The 19,404-nt window shown below is 47.1% G+C and overlaps 1 protein-coding gene across 1 annotated transcript in view; it reads left to right on the top strand.

The window, feature by feature from the left end:
* The window catches only part of GABBR2 (gamma-aminobutyric acid type B receptor subunit 2), a gene marked incomplete at its 5' end in the record, with an annotated part of 339,283 nt that overhangs the window by 183,286 nt on the left and 136,593 nt on the right, over positions 1–19,404 (top strand). The window contains 2 exons of the mRNA XM_080820587.1: positions 3,396–3,461; positions 9,385–9,585. Of these exons, the coding sequence (XP_080676713.1) occupies positions 3,396–3,461; positions 9,385–9,585 (267 nt within the window). The remainder of the gene's footprint in view (positions 1–3,395; positions 3,462–9,384; positions 9,586–19,404) is intronic.

The following is a 19,404-nucleotide window of genomic DNA, read 5'->3' as shown; positions in this document are numbered from 1 at the left end:
GCACTGGGGGCTGGCTTTTCCCTCCCAGACAGTGCAGCATCTTGGTGCCTCTTACTGGCTGGAATCAGAGTGAGTGTGAGTCGCTCGTTGCCGCAGGCATAACCTAGCTCTGGCCAGGATCTTTTTCCAGGGTCCTCTGATGGGCAGAGGGCCACCAAGCTGAAAGCACTGGTTCTGGGATGCTGGGCAGTCTTGGGGGAAGCCTTTGCCTCTTTAGGATGGGGTTCACTAGGTCAGTGATCTCTTGGGTTCCATCCAATTCTAACAGTCTGGGAACGCAGCACCAAGTGGTCCATGCAACTTGGTTGTCATGGCAACAAAGACCACAAGTGGTCGAGCCGGTTACTTATCTGTCTGCAGGTGGTCAGGTGGTCAGCCACGAAGACGTGGGCTCCTCAGTGCATTTAAGAACCGGATATGGTGAAGCAAATGAGTGCTGAGGCCCTGGGCTGGCAGGATATTAGCGCTGTGGTGATCATAGCTACCGGTTACTGAATAAGGAATGCAGGCCAGTCACTACCTCACAGAGCATTTGCTCCCTTAATCATGCATTCAGTGCCTATGGTTGATAGCTATGTCATGCCCTGTCCCCCTGACCTGGGGACCCAGAGAGGAATCAAGTCCAGTGGAGAAGACGGGCAAGGAGGTGGACTCGTGCCATGATAGAGGGAGGCACAGAGTGCTCTGGGCCCACAGAGGAGCAAAGGAGCACCTAAGAGGACACAGATGGCTTCTCAGAGTAGGGGTTCCTGAGCTAAAACATGAAGGGTGGGTGGCAGCTCTCCAGGCAGAGGAGTGGGGTGAGAGGGAAGGACATTTGAGATGGGCGAGCTTACAGAAAGCAAGAGGGGAGCAGGTGGGGGAATGAGCCGGGGAGGGAGTGCATGAATGGCAGACCCGTCTTGGAGGACCACAGGTAGCTCATTCTCAGGCCCTGCAAGACTGGAGAGGACTGAGCAGGAGTCTGCTGGTACGGCATCTCGAATGTTCTCCTCGGAGCTCAGTTGACCTGGAAAGCTCAGGGAGCCATGGAAAGACTATACACAACCCTGTTTGAGTCTTGGAATGATTCTTTAACTGCTCCGTGGAGGCCAGGATGGATGGAGCAGGACTAAAGGTGGGGGTCCAGCCAGGAGGCAGATGTAGTTCATCGAGGAGGGAATGATGGTGGCTGCACTCAGGGCGGGGAGGCTGCAGGGCTGGGGGTGATTTGACACTGGCAGACAGACAGAGCCAGCGGGTGGGTCCTGGTTAGGGCTTGGAGGGAGGTGAGTGAACCTAGATGGGTGGGAGGTTGGTGACACCACTCTCAGAGATGGACAACACAGGATGGGAGAAAGGGCGCATTGGCAAAGATGAGGAGTTCAGCTTGGGATGTGCTGAGCTTGGGGTATGTGGGAGAATCTAAGTGCAGGGGTCCAGGAAACAGCTGGAGAAAAGTTGGGGGTGGGGAGAGTGGTCGGGCCTCCGTAGCACACCCAGGGCAGGTGTGGCTAGGGTGTTGAATGAGGCTGCCCAGGACAGTGAGGACACAGAGCTAAGGGCAGAACTATGTAGAATACCAGCATTTAGGGGTGGGCAGGAAGGTGATGAGCTGACTCAGAGTCTGAGCAGGAGGGACCAGGAGGTAGGAAAGAGCCGGGAGGAAGCATCATGGAAGCCAATGGCTGGGTTTCATGAGCATGAATCCTACAGCCCCCTGGCAAGGCTGGTTGGATTATCCCTTTTTCAATGATGGGAACATTGGGGCTTCTGGGGTTTAAGACTCAGGGTCACACAGCTGGTCAGTGGTAGAGCTGGGATTTGAACTGGGGTCTCCCTAACTCTAAAACCCAATAAGCTTTTTCTGCTATACCATGTTTAGCAACACAGAGTGTGGCACAAAGTAGATGCTCAGTAAGTGTTTGGTGGCTGGCTGGCTGGCTGGATACTCTTAGCAGCAAAGAAGGCTAACAGATTTCAACAAACAAGCAGAAAAAACCCTGGAGTGTGCCTGAGAGCATTGTCCACAGAAAGGAAGCAGCTTAGAACTTTTTATAGCCTTGCAGACATGGCGATGACAAAGGCTTGTCTTCCTTCAACTGCTCTGTTAACGATCTTTTAAAGTCCTTTCAGAGCAAGGTTTTTCCCCCCCTCTCCTTTCCATTCTTGCTTGCAAACGAAGGATGATTTTAGAATCCAAGCCTTTTTTATTTTGCTAAAGTACATGATGAGTAAAATGGCCTCCCAGTCAGCACTTTCCAATTTTGAAAGATGCTAAAAACTGATCTTTAAAGGCATGTTTCTCTTCTTTATGCATCAAAGGGCCTTGAGGCCTGCTGGAGAGAACGGGGAGGGATGGCAGGAAGGTAGTACCACCCTGAGGAGGGCAGGAAGTGACTGGGGTGGGGAGCAGCCTGGTGGGCCAGAGCCCGGGCATATCCTCTATGCCCCATGTTCTCTATGGGGCAGGCCCCCACCTGGATCCCTGTTCCCTGGAGAGCCACCAAGGACCCCTTAACTGACCCAGGAGGGAGTGTTGCGCAAATACCCAGTAAGTGTTTGTTGAATGAATAAGTGAGTCACAAGAGCTGTTGTGCAAGGCACGCGTGGAGATAATGAATGCAGTCCTATTTATAGAGTTTTCAAATATAAGTTTTTCTCGGAGTTAAAAATGGGTTGGGAGGAGGTTATAAAACCCGCATACTAGCTATAGCACTCACTGGGCATCCGCCATGTGCCAGGAACCATGTGAAGTGGTTTATGCCGATCCTCTCACTTAGTCCTCGTGGAAGGTAAGTTCTGCCGCTTTCCACATTGGACGAGTGAGGAAATGGAGGCCAAGAAGGATAAAGGAGCGGCTAGAGGCGCCCTGAGGCTTGCGGGTGGAGCTGAGATTTAAACAGAACTCAGAACTCAGAGACACTGAAACTTCTTAACTGGGAAGCTTTGTGGAAGGTGTAGAAAAGTCTAGAATCCTGGCAGGGAGGGTGGGGGCGCTGCAGTCTTATTGCTGCCACCAACTCCCCGGGGACCTTGGAAGCTCCTTCCTCTCCTCTGGCCTCAGTTTCCCTGTGTGTCAAGTGAGGAAGAAGACAAGATGCTGTCTCAGTGCCCTGTAGGGTTGGCCTGCCCTTGGAGGAGTTAGGGATGCCGCCAGGACCACTGAGAGCCGCCGGCTTTCTGAAGCCTCCAGCCTGTGCAGACTTGTCCCGGAGCATGTCCCTGAGACCGGGGAGGGCCCGAGGAGCTGAGGGAAAGCTAGCCCCAGAGAGGGCTGGAGCATCCAGGCAGGGCTAGGGGGAGAGGGCAGAGCTCTTGGCTGGGGAGCTGGGGGTACACAACTGTTCTCTGCCATGGCCTCAAGCCCTCGAGTGTGACTGCTCTCCTTCATGTATGTGTCCTTCTGTCCACAGGGCAATGACGTGAGGATCATCCTCGGCCAGTTTGACCAGAATATGGCAGCAAAAGTGTTCTGTTGTGTAAGTAGAACTTCGGTCCTGTCACTGTGTCTCATGAAGCTGTGTCTCAGGCTCATTCTCACTGCCTGGTCTGAGCGGAATATAGGACCAGCGGAGTATAGGGCCAACCCGGAGTCCGGGTTGTTGGAAGCAGAAGTGTTATGGTCACTGCTCTTTCCTCTTTGCAGGGAGCTAAACCCCCAGGGCTCAGGACAGTGCAGTCGTGGGAGGAGCTAGGGACCTCAGCGGACCAAACCTCCCCTCCAGCGCACTGTCCGAGCCCTGCTGGCTAATGCTCTGCCCGCCTATTCAACCATGCTTGGTGGAGGCCTGCAGTGTGCAGGGCAGGGGAGGGGCAAGGCCAGGTGCCTCAGCCCCCCTCCCGGCCCTGGAGCAGGGCTCAGAGTCTCAACTTTAGAACAGCCTCTCAACATTTCCTATCTATCCCTGAGTTCTTTACAATTATCTGGTGATAGGTGACAAAGTACCTTTTCACACCTCACCTCATTTCATCTTTTCAATAAACTGAGTGAAGCAACTGTCCTTATCCCATTTCACAGATAAGGAAATAGAGGCCCAGCTCGTGGCTGAGCCAAGGCTCCAGCCCCTTCGCCTGATTCCCAACCCCATTATCTTCCAAATGGTGTTCTACCTAAGTACTTCTAAGAGTCTTTCCGTTCTGATGCCCTGGCTTCTTCTCCCCGACCTCAGGTCAGGAGAAAATCAACAGAATGAGAGCCCAGTCACGGGAGTCATTGTCTCCCCAGTAAGCTCCTTCCCTTCCAGGGAGCTTATTCGGCGGGGCGGGGGGGGGGGCGGGGGGACATCTCTAGTGATGGACCATGGGCCTCTGTTCTCTTTGATCTCTTGTCGGTGACTTGGATGTGATTGTAAAAAGCAGACTTGTAGGAATTTTGGAAGTTGCAAAATATGTTGGAAACAGATCCAAGGTTGCAAAGAACCCTAAGAAGCTGATTCAATCTAAGAAAGTTCAATCTCAAAGCCCTGCTAGAAGGTTACATTAGAACAAATCAAGCTGCCTGTGTCCAAGGTGGTAGAGGCGTTAAGCTGAGGAGGACTGTGCCTTTAGAACAGAAGAGACTTGGGGGATGTGGTTGACGTCAAGGTTGCCGTGGGTCACCAAGGTAAGCATCACTCCCTTGAGCCAAGGGGACCTCTGGCTGCACGTCTGCACCCGGGGAAGGTGGTCCCTCTGTTGTCCACTGGAGAGACACTACCTGGGGTACCTTTCTCAGCCCCTGCTACCCCTTTCTGGAGAGATGCAGGAACTCAGATCACACCAGGAGTGAGGACAGAACGGTGACCGGAAGCCAGTCACACGTGGCTGTTTTATCCTGAAGGCTCAAGAACAAAATGAGAACTGCCTGATCATCTCTTGATTTACTGGGGACCCTGGATGGAGCTGGGAGCTCAGGAGCCAGTCTGCTGCTTAGTTGCTGAATTTGGGCTTGTTGTTGGCACTTCTGGAGCCTTGGTTTTCTCGTCTGTAAAATGACAATGATACCAGCACCGGTCTCCTAGGATTGTTCTGGAGATTGAAATGAGCAGAAACACTGCACGTTGCCTGATGGATAGTGAGTCCTCAGTAAATGTCCACGGTCTTTTTTTGTTTATGAAAAGTCTCAGGTCGGGGAGGATAGAATGGACCACTGCCATAGAATCCCATAAACTGAGTTTTATCCCTCCCCCCTCCCCACCCTTCCCCGTATCCCCAAGGCCTTTGCAAGCAGCTGGCACATAGTGGGTCATAACTCCAGGAGAAATACATTAATGAACATGATCCATGAAGACACCGCGCTGGTCGCTGGCCGTCTCCCTTTTCCAGACCTCATGCTCTGCCCTGAGCCAAACCTAAGTGGAGGCGTGGCTGTGATTTCACTCCGTGCCATGCACTGGGATTATTTTCCAAGTGGCATTTCCAGCCATGGTTTCTGCTTCGGCACAGACGGTGTGGCTGTCTTCTTCTCGACCCAGAGCTCCAGGCCGCCTGCCTTCCCCATGGCCTGGGACACCACCCATCTTCTCAGCCTGCTTTCCTCTTGTTGGACGGTGGGCATTTTGCAACGGGCTTCCTCTTAGAGTCCGCAGGTAGCTTTGGTTGTTGAGAAATTCCTCCCAGGTATTTTTGAGGGGGCGATGGTTTATTCCAAGCGTCAGACCCCCAGAAGCAATCTGCCCTCCGGGGCTCGGCGTCTCACCTGGTTAGGAAGGAATTCTTCTGGCAGGGCTGGAAGATCCTGAGGAGGGGCTGCTCCATGTCTTCCTATGGGATCAGCACTGGCGTGCGACAGAGGGAGGGGCTGCTCAAAGCAGAGGCCCCTGGGAAGGAGCTTTCCTGCCCGTGTCCGGGTCAGAGGTCGGAGCGCAGGTGCCTTGGGGTCAGAGGTCAGAGTGCAGTTCCGGTGGAAGCAGCCGTGTCTTCGCCTTCCAGACGCCACAGGGCCAGCTTTGCAGCATGTTGCTGTGTTCTTGAGACTGGAACGGCCACCCCATGGAAGAGCAGACTCCAGCAAACGCGAGGCCTATTTATAGCCCTGTAGCAAAATGTTCATTTGGGCTTCAGCACAGGATGAGCGTGTCTCCGTCGCTTTGTCTTCTCCTCCCCCCTCGGGGGTCTATTCTAAATTCTCAAGCACTCTGGCCTGGGTTCCGGTTTTAGCTCCACCAGCTGTGTGACCTCAGGCAGAGCACCTCACACCTCTGGTCTCCAGCTGCCTCACCTCTAAAATGGAAGCAGCAGTCTTCGCCCCGTCAGCCTCACGGGGTTGGCAAGAGGCTTAAGTAAGGCCACGGAAGGAGATCATCATCCCAACAGTGAACTGCCTTCCTGATGTGAGGGTTTATTACCATCATCGGTGTGACCGTATTAGGAAAAGCAGAATGTCCTTCTTGCATGGGGAGGAGAGGAGGCGAAAGGAAACGTAATAAAAAGAGGAAACTGGAATTTTTAAAAAAATCATTCACGTCATGGTTCACTGCAGCAAATAAGAACCAAAGTGGTCGCTGAGACTGAAGAAGGTGAGCTCAGGACTGCCCGTCGCCACGTGGCTGGCTGGGCCCGCGGGTGGCCAGAGGTCCTGAGGTCACATTCCCACCAGAGGCAGAGAAAATGAAAACCGAGGAGACCAAGGGAACTGGAAATGGGTTCAGTCACTGTGCAGCCACTTCTCAGGTGCCGTGGGCACACCAGGCACTGTGTTGTGCACCAGCGATCCACGGAAGAGCAGACCCCACGCTACAAAACACCCCCTCCGGCAAAGGAGACAGAGAGAATTCCAGCAGCCCTTCCCAGCTCACATGTGTAACAACCTCAGCCCGTCTGAACATGGGAAGAGCAGAATAGAGGACCAGAGCCTTCCCCTCCTATGCTTTAGACCGTGGATGGTATATTTAAAACCACTTCGCCTACCTTGCAGGGAAGCCTCCCACCTAGAACCTCACTCAAAGCCTATTTACTTTTGCTCTGCACATATGTTTAACCACCCAAGCACCCTGCTTTCTGAGCCATAGCAGTTCAAAAGCAGCAAATTTAGAGAAGACGGGGACGCGATGGCAGCAAAAAGTGACACCCAGACCCAGCAGCATTACTGTGCACGGTGCATAACAGTGACTGGCATTCAGAATAAAACCGTGATTTATTTACGGAGAGGAGAAGGGAGGAAGAGGAGCTGCTAAAATGTGCCTGGATGTAGTGTTGGCCAGGCGTGGCTCACGTGTCATCTCCTTGAGTTCTTACACCCACCCAGGGAGACAGGCTTTGCTTTCCACAGGCTTTAGATGGGAAAAGCAAGACCCGAGGAGTTGTGCGCCAGAGTTACCCAGAGAATCTGGTCCTACTTGACTGTAACTTCCTTTTTTGTTTGCTCCAGAAGGTCAGTAGGAAAATGTTTATCTTCATCAAAACTGAATAGCATTCCAAACAAAATCTGTTGTCACTCGAACAGACTATGCTTCTCTTTTCTGGAAAATTCCAGAATTCAAGAAACAGCTCCTAATGGGACAAAGGCAGGTCAAAGAGCTGTCACAGCAGATCCCTGGGAGGCTTCTGACTTCCTGCTATGGGCTGTCTCTAAATTATCACAAGGTCCTCGTGCTCAGAGAGTGGTACAGATCTGCCTGTGTGTCTGATTGGAAGGCCTCCTGTTCTCACTATCTAGCTATTGACTCCTGCTTAACATACATTCCTAATAATGCAGGTCTCTTCTCGCCTCTACCTTTTAAGATTGAGAAAGCTCCCCAAAAGTTTTATTTATTTTGCTAAGAAAAGAGGGGACCCTCCAAAAATGGACTTTGAATCTTGTCCCCTTGACTTAGCTGTATGTGTTTGGGCTAATCCCTCCATCTCTGAGCCTCAATTTCTTTATTTATAAGATAGAAATAATACGCACCTCATCAGGTTGTTGTGAGAGTAAAATAAGATAATGTGTGTAACTGGCCAAGCACATGATAGAGGCTCAAGATATATGAGTTCCTCCCTTTTAATAAAGTATGAGAGTTGTAAAGTGTCAAAGGTTCTGCCAGTGACCTGGGATCACTGGGATGAGCCTTTTGTTCAAAAAGCTAGCCTCCAGGCAGATGTCTTCAAAAAAAGTGCCTTTGGTCTAAACCCCATTTATTAGAGGGAAGATCAAGAGATTGTTTGCCTTTGTTTAACTGGGATTTTACCCTGTAATTGAGGTATGAGGGATGTCTTTTCTACAATAATTGTGATGGGGCACATTATAATGTAGCTGCTGGAAAAATGACTATGATCTGAGGCTGCATTATGAGAAGTGTATTATCTAGAACTGGGGAGGTGAAAGTCCTATATCATCAGAGGAGTCTAGAGAAAAGGCAGTGTGATCACTGCCTTGAAGTAGTTGAAGGGCTCTTACATTAAATAATTTCAGTTTAGTCTCCAGCGGCTTCACTGAACCAATGAGCAGAGGGTTTGGAGGTGGTATCTGACCTTAAGTTAAGAAATAAACATTTTACTCACATTTAATAATAAATAAACATTTAATTCTCATTTATCCCAATGAGACGCTCCACACTGCAGGATGGGCTTTCTTCGGTGTTGAGAGAATTCTAGAAGAGTTGCCTCCCCAGATGTAGGAATGGTGGGGGGAGCTCTCCCCTCGTCTCAGACTTGATGGTAACTTTTCTCTAATGCACAGACACCATTAGGGTCTCTGGCCCACCCTGCTTAGGGCAGAGCCTGGCTTAGCATCCCAGGGCCTACCTACGTGGAGGGTAGCCAAAAGCTTCCCGGAGTCCAGAGCAATCCTGCAGGCTCCCTGCCACACCCTCCTGGCCTTTGTGCTGTCTCTGTTACAGGCCAAGGAGCACAAAGGGGTGTGGCGTGAATTGTTTCCCAGTGTGTTCGTGGCTTTCCCGGAATGAACGGCAAGACCCGTTAAGGTTCATGTTTTAAAATGTGCACCGTTCATGACAGGACACAGAGAGCATCTGTTGCAATGATCATGGGATTTTTATCTTTAATTCCACTAATGTGATGTATTACATTTATCCATTTGTATATGTTGAACCATCCTTGCATCCCAGGGATAAATGCCAGTTGGTCATAGTGTATAACCTTTCCAGCATGTTCTTGAATTCAGTTTGCCAATATGTTGTTGAGAATTTTTGCCACTATATTCATCAGAGATGTCCGTCCATAGTCTTCCTTTCTTGTAGTGTCCTTACCTGGCTTGGTCAGGCCCTGGTGTTTCAATTTGTATTCAGTGTTTATTATTTTATTCTGTATGTTTCCAATAAACTACCTTGGGGCATAATGAGGAGAGATAACAAAGCAAATAATAGGAAAATTAACAAACCCTCTGTTAAGAGGAGGCATGAGCCTCCTCCTTGTGTGTCATAGGGCACAAATCCTTGAACAAATGTTTAACTCTTGGTACATTCATGGTCAACCCATTTGTTGCAGGCATATGAGGAGAACATGTATGGTAGCAAATACCAGTGGATCATTCCGGGCTGGTACGAGCCTTCCTGGTGGGAGCAGGTGCACACAGAAGCCAACTCATCCCGTTGTCTCCGGAAGAATCTCCTGGCTGCCATGGAGGGCTACATCGGTGTAGACTTTGAGCCCCTGAGCTCCAAGCAGATCAAGACCATCTCAGGAAAGGTCAGTGTCATGGTCTGCCCACTTCAGCCCCCAGGCCCATCTCTTTTGAACATCCTGCCTGATGATGTTGGCACAAAGTACCTTTGTCTTGTTCTGGCCTTTGCTGTGTGACTTTGAGCAAATCACTGGACCTCTCTGAGCCTGTTCAATGGGGATATCCCGACCTCCACTGCATGCCCCTCTAAGGAACTTGAGAATCAGATGAGGTAAGGGTGCGTTGTAAGCACTAAACACAGTGTCCAGGTAAGCGACGGAATCATGGTTTTGACAGCACCAACTACAGACCCGGGGTTTCAGACTTTGTCAGGCTTTCACTCCATGTACTTCTGACTTGGAATGTCCTTTCTCTGGCTCCCCAATGCTCCCATCAGCCTAGAGGAGAGGACAGACTCCCCTCTGTCTTTTGGGAAACATGTGCTATAGACCAGCCAGACTGGCTTGAACCCCAGTTTTGCCCCTTACAGCTGTGCGACCTTGACCTTGAGTTGTCCAAATCACGGATTCTTCACCTGTATAATAGAGGTAGAAATACCCTCCTCTCGTGGCAGATTGTGCAGTGTGGGTGGCATGATGCCTGGCCCCTCGGTGCTGTCATTGCTGAGAGCAGGACCTTGGACAGGGGGCTGCACATGTTTCCATGGGCATTACTACCCCAGTTCCCCACCCCCCGCCAACTTAACCAGGAGAGCTGCAAGAGGCCAGGCGTCATACATGGCCAGGTGGCATGCTGTGGCATGGGTGAAAGTATTTCAGAAGCACACTGTTACCTATCAGTGTAAGTGTTATCAAGAATCAGGGGATGGCAGCCCTGGTGTCTCTTCATTCTAACCACCAGCCAGAATAGAGGATAGCAGGGCACACAATTCTCTTCTATCTTCTCTGAGCTCAAATGGTTCCTTTCTCCACCCAACCCCGGTTCCACTGAAGGAATTAAACTTCATGGCAAAGCTATATAAAATTTTTGTATATTATTTTTTCCCCATTAGTTAATCTCAATCAGAGCCAGCTCTGTAAGAATGATTTATTGATTTCTCCAAAAAAATGGCCAATCATGAGGACACATTTTGTAAACAACTCTTTAGATCACGCTGGCACCTGAGGGATATTGGGAAAACACTCCGGCTGGAAAATGTTGGAAGAAATATTTTCATGCAAAAATCAATGAGCATGTAGAAAGTTTCCTGAGATGCTGAATAATGTATGGAAAGAACTCATTTTATTTCAGTAAGTGTTATTTTTAAAGGCGTCAAAGTTTGTAGTTTATTAGTAAAAACTTGAGTCCAGGGACAGCCTGGACTCCAATCTCAAAATAATGTAAAATTTGAGGAAAATTACAGAAACTAAGAGAAAAACATTCCATGCAAGCAGACAGCATAACTGAACTGAGGACTTTAGGAGACCAAAGGCAGAAATGATTACATGCAAGCTCTGTAAAGCCGAGGAGCGTAATGGTCAAAGATTCCAGAGAAAGCCCCTGAATGTTGTTCTAAGGACCATGGATGTTACTGGGTGGATGAGCCATGCATGGATGTGAGCCATACACAGAAATGTGTTTTTGGAAAGACCATTTTTTTACAGTATCTGTTAGAGGAAGTGCTCTGACTTTATAACAACATCTCTCAGGTCACCGACTTTCATTTTAATTTTTTTCATTCTAATGGTTTTTATTTGGGACTGGTGCTGAAGCTGACCTCACCCCCATAACTCTGTGCCTGGGAATGGAACTCTTTGTAGGTATTCCTGGGCTGTTCACTTCACCCCACAGTGTAGGTGACCCACTCATTGGCCTCCCAGAATGGAGCTGTGCCATTAGAGCAGAGCCAGGGCCCCGCGTGGGGCAGCTTCCAAAATTCCGGGACACCCAGTCCCTGTCTCTGAGGTGTTTGAAGCAAGAGACAGCATTTCTTACATTATCCTGAGGTTACAAGCTGATTGAAGTTAATGCAGGAAAATCTAGGGCATCTGCCTCTTGAAATCAGAGAGTTTTAGGGCTCTCCTCTGGGTTATCTAGACCAACCTCCCATCAGATTCTCAGACCCGTCCAGTAGCAGAAGACTCTCTACTTCTCCCTAAATTTCCCCCACTGGTCCGTCAGGGCCCACACGGGTCCTATGGAGGGCGACCATATCCCCAGAGATGTCCCTTGTCAAAACTAAACAGCCCCAGTCCCTCTATTTGTAATTCACATGCTCAGTGCAGAGCCATGGCAAAATTTAAGGCGATGCTAAAAACCTCAGTAATCAAGATGAAAAGTATTATAATGCAGTATTTTTTAAAATTCAAAATTAACACACACACACACACAAAAATCCATGATGAACAAAACATCATTTTAAACAAAGGTAAGGTTCCCAGGACTGGGATTAGGGAGAGCTAAGTGATTTAAGTCACACAATTGCAAGACTGGATCTTGTCTTTATTTAAAACGTTGATGTTTTGTTCGTCACGGATTTTCCTTTTTATATTCATTTTGGTTTTTTAAAAATACTGCCTTAAAGTGTCTTTTGCTTGATTACTGAGGTATTTGGCTCCCTCTTCATTTCCACACCTTGCTAGCCTCCCTCTGGTCCTGGCCCTGAACATGTTGTGTGTGTCAAGCTCGGTTCACACTCGGCCCATCCTCTATGCTTGCTCTTGTGGCTGCTCTCTCCCTGGGGCGTGGGGCCTGAGGTTGAATAAAGCATTCTTATTTGTGGTCTGACCACAGCCAAGTTCCCCCATCCATCTCCAAGAGTCATTGGTCAAAGGAAGGTCTAGAGAGGTGGGAAATGGTTCTTGAATTTGAACCTGTGTTATACATGTCTGCTGGGGACGCAGGCTGCTAAGCTGAGGCTTACATTTTGGGGTCCATGGTGCCCATGAAGTTACACAGACACTTGTAGAAGCAAGACCGTGATCTCTTGCCATTCTCATTAAGGAAGCTAAGCAGCAGAAATGGAGAGGGACATACCCAAGATCCTTGTAGTGGTTTGAATAGTGGCCCCTAAAAAGATGTCCTAATCCTTGGAATGAGTGAACATGACCTTATTTGGAAAAAGCATCTTTGCAGATGTAATTAATTTAGGGATCTTGAGATCGTCCTAGACTATCTGGGGAAACCCTACATGCGATGGTGAGGGTCCTTGTAAGAGAAAGACAGAGGGAGGTTTCCCACACCGAGGTGGTCATGTGACGGCACAGGCAGAAACCAGAGTGGTACATCCACAAGAAAAAGACGCCAGGGATAACCGGCAGCCACCAGGAGCTGGAGCATGGGCTGGATCCTCCCTCAGAGCCTCCGGAGGGAGGGAACCAACCCTGCCAACACCTGAGTTTTGTACTCCTGGCCTCCAGTCCTGGGAGAGAATAAACTAATGTTGTTTCAAGCCATCCTGTTTGTGGAAATTTGCCGTGGCAACCCCAAGACACTGATACAGTCAGCAGGCAAGTCAGGGATAGCCCCAGGACCTGAGGCCAGGACTGCTCATTCCCTACGCAGAGCCCCTTCCCCTCTGCCATGCTCTCCGCCCAAGACTTGTGACAGGCTTAGAAAGGAATGCACCCAAATCAGCCCTTTCTGTCTCAGTGGGCCACTACTGGTGGTGGTACTGGTAGGTGGCATAACAGAAAAGCGTGGGTCTGGCGATCAAGAGATCTGGCACAAATCCTGGCATTCCCACCAATTAATCTGCCTCCAACACCTAGTCATTCTCCTCCCCCCAACCCCCACTCCAGCCTTAGTTTCCCAACTGAAAATGAGAGATATGGGCCAGGTAACTCCTGGGGTCTTTTCGTAGCTAAGTTCTCTGGCTCTGTGTAAATATGGTACTGGGTTCTCACAGCGCGTTGTGTGACATGGTTGTCACGTTAAACCTTGAAATCCCTGGGATAAAGGTGACTCCTGGTAGAGAAGGTTGCAGAATCAGGCAGAATAGTGGCCGCTCTTGGAATGTGCTCTCTGAGGCTCCCCCTCCCATATACTTGTTGCCAGTCAGGCCATCCCTGATTCTCTCATTGGCACCCAGGAGAGTTCTGGTAGGAGGAACAAGAAGATCATGGGCCTCCAGAGCATCCTCATCAGTCTCTTCCTATTGGAATTTCCAATGATGAGACAAATGTAGACCTTTGGGCTTCCCCGAGCACATCCAGAGCTCAGTCTTCTGGAACATCATAAGGACAGCCTCTGGGCACTTACCGTCTGGTTCATTCTCACTGAGATTCCCCATTACCAGTCTGGTCCCCCATAGGAACTCTTTGACATTGGTGACTTCCACCATCATCTTTCCCTTTCCAAAGTCCCATTAGGCTTGTTTCCATTGTGAGCCTTTAAAACTCTGGCCAGGTTTCTCTGGTGATGGCTCAGCCTCCCTGGACATTTTTCCCATTTTCCTGCTGAGGCACAGAGCTGGACCAAGACACCAGATGAAGATGTTCACAGAACCCTGGAATCCCTGGGGACATCAGAGGTGGCCCCAATCCCCCATCAAATGCACAGGCTCATTCTTTGGAAGAGTTTTGTAATGTTTTCTGGCAAGAAGCTTCTGCAACCACCGTGACTTTTGATTCAATATGGCAGAAACAGAGGAAATACAAATCAAGTGAGTCCTCAGCGAAGAGCCAGGAAAAGCTGCACCCATCTCACTGTCACTGCCATGTGAGCTCCCTGAACGTGGGACTTCTGGGAAGCTCTGGGCTCTGGAGAGGAGGAAAGGAAGGGGCCACGGAAAAGTAGGCAGGCTCCCTGGGGAGGCCATCCTTCACAATGTCACTGCCACTCCCACCTTCCCCATGAAGCTCCTGTTCCCTTTGCTTCCCTAGGATTTCACTTCGATGGGGAACAGGTGGCGTAGCAGAGGAACATGGGCTCCAGAGGAAGGGTGTGGTAGTCTGTGGAGGGTCATAACTAATAAGGGCACTGGTTAGATTTGAATTTGGGCCCCACCACTTCCCAGCTAGGAGACTCTGAAAGATGGCTCATTGTCCATACCAATATCCATAGCCCCCCCGGTCGACGTCAGTAACACAACTCTAGTTTTTAAGTAGGTATGTTGCCACTGAGCTGAAAGAGGACAGTTCCCAGCTTCCCATGTAGCTAGATATGGCCAGGATTCTAAGTCTGGCCAAGGAATATAAATAGGAGTGTTATATTGGACTTCTGGAAGTCTCCGTTAAAGGAGAGCTTGCCTTTCTTTTCCCTTCTCCTTTTTGTGTTGGCTGGAATGCAGATGGGATGGCTAGAGTTCTAGCAGCCCTCTTGGATGAAGAAGTGACTGTGAAAAGGAAACCTCATTCTAGGGCAGTGTTGCATGCAGATAGGAGCTGGGTCCCTGATTACACTATAGAGCTGCTATGGCAGCTGTCCTCTGCCGACCCATGGACAGCTTTACTGTGAGAGAAAAATAAACTATCTCTAAGTCACTGATAATTTGTTTTTCTGTTCTCTATAGCTGAACTGGGTGACATAGTGATAGTGATGTAATGACATTGGGTAAATCTTTCTGAAATCATTTCTTATCTACAATATTGTGGTAATAATATCTTGTATAAGATATTTAAGGATTAGAGAAAGTAAAGCAGAGAAAAGTATTGTGCTGAGTGCCAAAACACACAATAGATACTTGACAAATTGTGGTTCTCTTTCTTCTTTAGACCAGCAGCCTCAGAGCTGGAGAAAAGAGTAGTGAGTGAGTTTACACACACATATACACAAATCTGCTCTAGCTTGTTATTGGGATTTTACTGAATTTGTAGGTTGATATAGGAAAAATTGACTTAGTAATATATGAACATGAGTTTTGTGTATCCCTGCATTTACCAAGGTCATTTTTAATTTCTCTCAGAAATGTTTTATAATTTTCTGTGTGGAATTCTTGCACATACTGTGGTTTATTTCTAGGTATCTGAGGTATTTTGGTGAATATATGTGCAAATTACTATTGGGTGCATACGTAGGGGTAGAATTTCTGAGTCACAAGGTATGCATATGTTCAGCTTTAGTAGACCCTGCCAAACAGATTTCTAAAGTGGTTGTACCAATTTACACACCCACCAGCTGTGATTGAGAGCTCCAGTTGGTTCCCATGCTCACCAACATTTGGTACTGTCGGCTTTTTAATTTTAGCCAATCTAGTGGGTGTGTAGTGGTATTTCATTTGAGTTTTAATTTACATTTCTCTGATGACTAATGAAGTTGAGTATCTTTCCATATCTTTACTGGCCATTTGATACCCCCTTTTACAAATTTCCTGTTCAAATCTTTTGCCCATTCTTATACTTGGATTCTATGCCTGTTTCTTATTGATTTGTAGTTCTTTTTAAATTCTGCATGTGAATCCTTGGATGATTATATGTATTATTTATATCTTCTCCCATTCTTGAACTTACACATTCACTTGCTTAATGATGTATTTTGGTGAGCTGAAATTCTTAATTTTAATGTAGTCCAGTTTATTCATCTTCTTTATGATTAGTGTATCTGTGTTCTATTTAAATATCTTTGCCTACCCACACTCATGAAAATATTTTCCTATCTTATCTTTTATTTTTTCCCTTTCACATTTAGATATAAAATCCACATGAAATTGATTTTATGTATGGTCTGAGGTAAGATCAAGACTCATTTTCTGCCCATATGGATAACCAGTTGATTCAGGACCATTTATTTAAAAGTTCATCATCCTCCCATCCCCCCCCCCATGCTATAGTGCCAACTTTGTCATAAATGAATGATTATAGACAATGTGGATCTGTTCCTGAACTTTCCATTCTCTTCCATTGGTCCATTTCCAAATCCATTAGCCAGTACCACTGTCTTAGTAACTAAAACTTTATTGTAAGACCTGATACTTAGTCATGTAATCTTACAACTTTGTTCTTCTTCTTTAAGATTTTCCTGGATGTTCCTGGCCCTGATGTCATTTTTCATTTAGATCTACTCACATATTTACACTTTCCATTACTTCTCATTCCTCCCTGCATTTCTGTTCTATTTATAACCACTTTCCTTCTGCCCAAAGAACTCTTCTTAGTCTTCTTTACTGCGGGTTGGCTAGAGACAAATTCTCTCAGTTTCTGGTTGTCTGAAATTTTCTCTCTTTCACCTTTAATTTTGGGATATAGAGTTCTAGATAGTCCATTATTTGTCTTCTGGCTTCCATGGTTTCTATTAAGTCAACTGCTTGACTTATTGTTACTCTTTTGAAGGTAATGCATCTTCTTTTCTCCAACTACTTTTAAGATCTTGTCTTTGTTTTGGTCTTCAGAAGTTTTACTATGTTGTACTGAAATGAGATATTCTTTGGGCTTATCTTGATTGTAGTTCACAGAGTTCATATGACTTCATGAATCTGTGCATTGATACATGTTTGGAGAGATTCTAGCATAATACTCCTTTAAATATTGTTTCTGCCTATTCTCTTTCCTCACATTCTTTTTTTTTTTTTTTTGAGATTGTTATTTATCTATTTGACAGAGAGATCACGAGTAGGCAGAGAGCCAGGCAGAGAGAGGGGGAAGCAGGCTCCCTGCTGAGCAGAGAGCCCGATGCGGGGCTCGATCCCAGGGTCCTGAGATCATGACCTGAGCTGAAGACAGAAGCTTAACCCACTGAGCCACCCAGATGCCCCTCTTTCCTCACATTCTAAGACAATAATTACACATATGCCAGACATTTTCAACACATTCCACATATCTTATGTTCATTTCTTATTTTCTACCCTTTTTTCCTGTCTGTGTTACAGTCTGAGTATTTAGTACTGTTTACCGCTACTACCCTTTCTTCTAGTTCACTAACCTCCTTTCTGCTGTGTCTAATATGCTGCTTCATCCATCTCTTGAGTTAATTTCAATTGTCATATTTTTCATTTTTAGATTCTTCATTTTATTCCCTTTTTTTTCTTTCATAGCTTCCAGTTCTCTGGTTATATTCTGTATCTTTTCATCTATTTTCTTGAACACATAAATGTTCGTCTTTTAAAGTCATGTCTAATAACTTCAAGATTTGGATCATCTTTGGGTCTGTTTCTATCATCTATTTTTCCCCTTTCCTTTATTCCTTCCTTCCTTATTCCCTTCCTCACTTTTTTGCCTGCCTGCCTACCTTCTCTCTTTTTTATTATTTGGTCCTATTCCCTGGTGTACCTATAACATTTTATTAATATAATTGGAGGTGAAAAAAAAATGTAGAGACTACAGATGGTGTTATCTTTCTTCAGAAAGGATTTATTTCTCTTTAAGAAGGTAGCTAGACTAGGGGAAGATCACCTAATCCAATCAAGAATTGAGATGATTCCAGGCTTGGTCTTGGTTTTTATAGACCTGGTCTATTTTGGCTTGCTCTTATTCCTAGTATTTGTTCTTCATTGTTATCAGCTGAAATCCTGGGGTGTCTACTGGCCCTGGAGTTCAACTTTTGTCTTCCCTGGCACTATGAGACTCCAAACTGTTCTGCTTCATTTCTAAACCCCTCAGCCACAGCTTTTCCTTTGCTTTTCAGCCTCTTACTTTATGCAGCTTAGCTATCACAAAATATTTCAAGTCAAAGCCAGTCTGAATACTGGGCTCACTTTTCTGTGTTTCATTTTCCTCCTAAAACTTTGGTCCTACAAGCATTGCTATCCTGATAACCCTGAACTATAGGTTTTTTTGTCTTCCCCTCCCTGTTGGACTGCTGGAAATTCTGACCCAATGCTTTGTTTTCCTGCAATTAGCTTTCTTCCCTACAAAACATCACACACCTCCAGGGGAAGCAGCAAAGATTGGTGGACTCTTCCCAAAGCATTCTCTTCTTTCTAGCATCTTGTTCCTCAAGTCCTAGATGTCCTGGTTGCTCTATGATGCCTTTGAATAGCTATTTTTATGTTTTATTCTGATTTTCTGAATGTCCTTCATGGGAGCTTTGGTTTGATATAAGCCATTTCATCACAGTCAGAGTGGAAGTGTGAACTGAGATGATTTTGCTTCGAAGGTAGAAAATAGCACCCTGGGCAGAAGGTAGCATGCCACCGCCTTCAGCTCTTTGAGGAGCTGTTGTACATAAGAGGGAAAAGACGTTCTTACCGAAGCTCCACAAGGAGACACTGCTTGCAGAATATAGGTCATAGGGAGGTGCTGCAGGTGCTGAATACAGAACACGAATCTCATAGACGGCGAGCACTCCTAAGCGGAAGATCTTCCTGAAGAGAGACTGAGCTTCTCGACACTGGAGGAGTCTAAGATGGAGCTCAGCAAACATCTGGAAGTTGCTATTGAGAAGACCCAATATTCAGATCGTAGGAGGGACTCCATCAGTGATAACCAATTTGTATATTCTTGAGATCTTGGAAGCTTGATAGAAATACAGATTCTGAAATTATCCCATGGACATACCGAAACAAAATGGAAGGCTGTGGCGTCTGCATTTAACAAGGGCCCCAGTTGATCTACAAACCAGGGTATAGGAACAAGGAGATGAAATACCACCCCCCCCCTCCAGTGAACCTCCCAAAGAAGACTCTGTAATCCCAAAATCCCACAGGGGATGCTAGAGAGAAACTCTGCCAGTTTTGCTGGTCTGGGGATGGCAGCTGGAGATGTGGAAGGGGGTGGGTTCTTCACCTTCTGCTGTCTTCTGTCCATGAGGCCCCTCTCTCTCTGAAGGCAGGACTCTGCTTGGTTCTGTTGGAATGACAGACCCATAAGGTTTAGTCACATTGTGGGTTAGCAAGCTTGTGTGGGCTAGCCTGGGAGCCTAACCACTATTTATAACATAGTTTCTGTGGAAAAATATGTTCCAAGTTCCAACAACTGCCTTTCAAAAATATGCTGGAGCACAACCTGTCAGTAATTGGGACTATCTATATA

The sequence above is a fragment of the Martes martes genome (assembly GCF_963455335.1).
Source record: "Martes martes genome assembly, chromosome: 12".
Lineage (NCBI taxonomy): Eukaryota > Metazoa > Chordata > Mammalia > Carnivora > Mustelidae > Martes > Martes martes.
The sequence above is the reverse complement of the archived record's forward strand: the minus strand, read 5'-3'. Positions and strand labels throughout refer to the sequence as shown.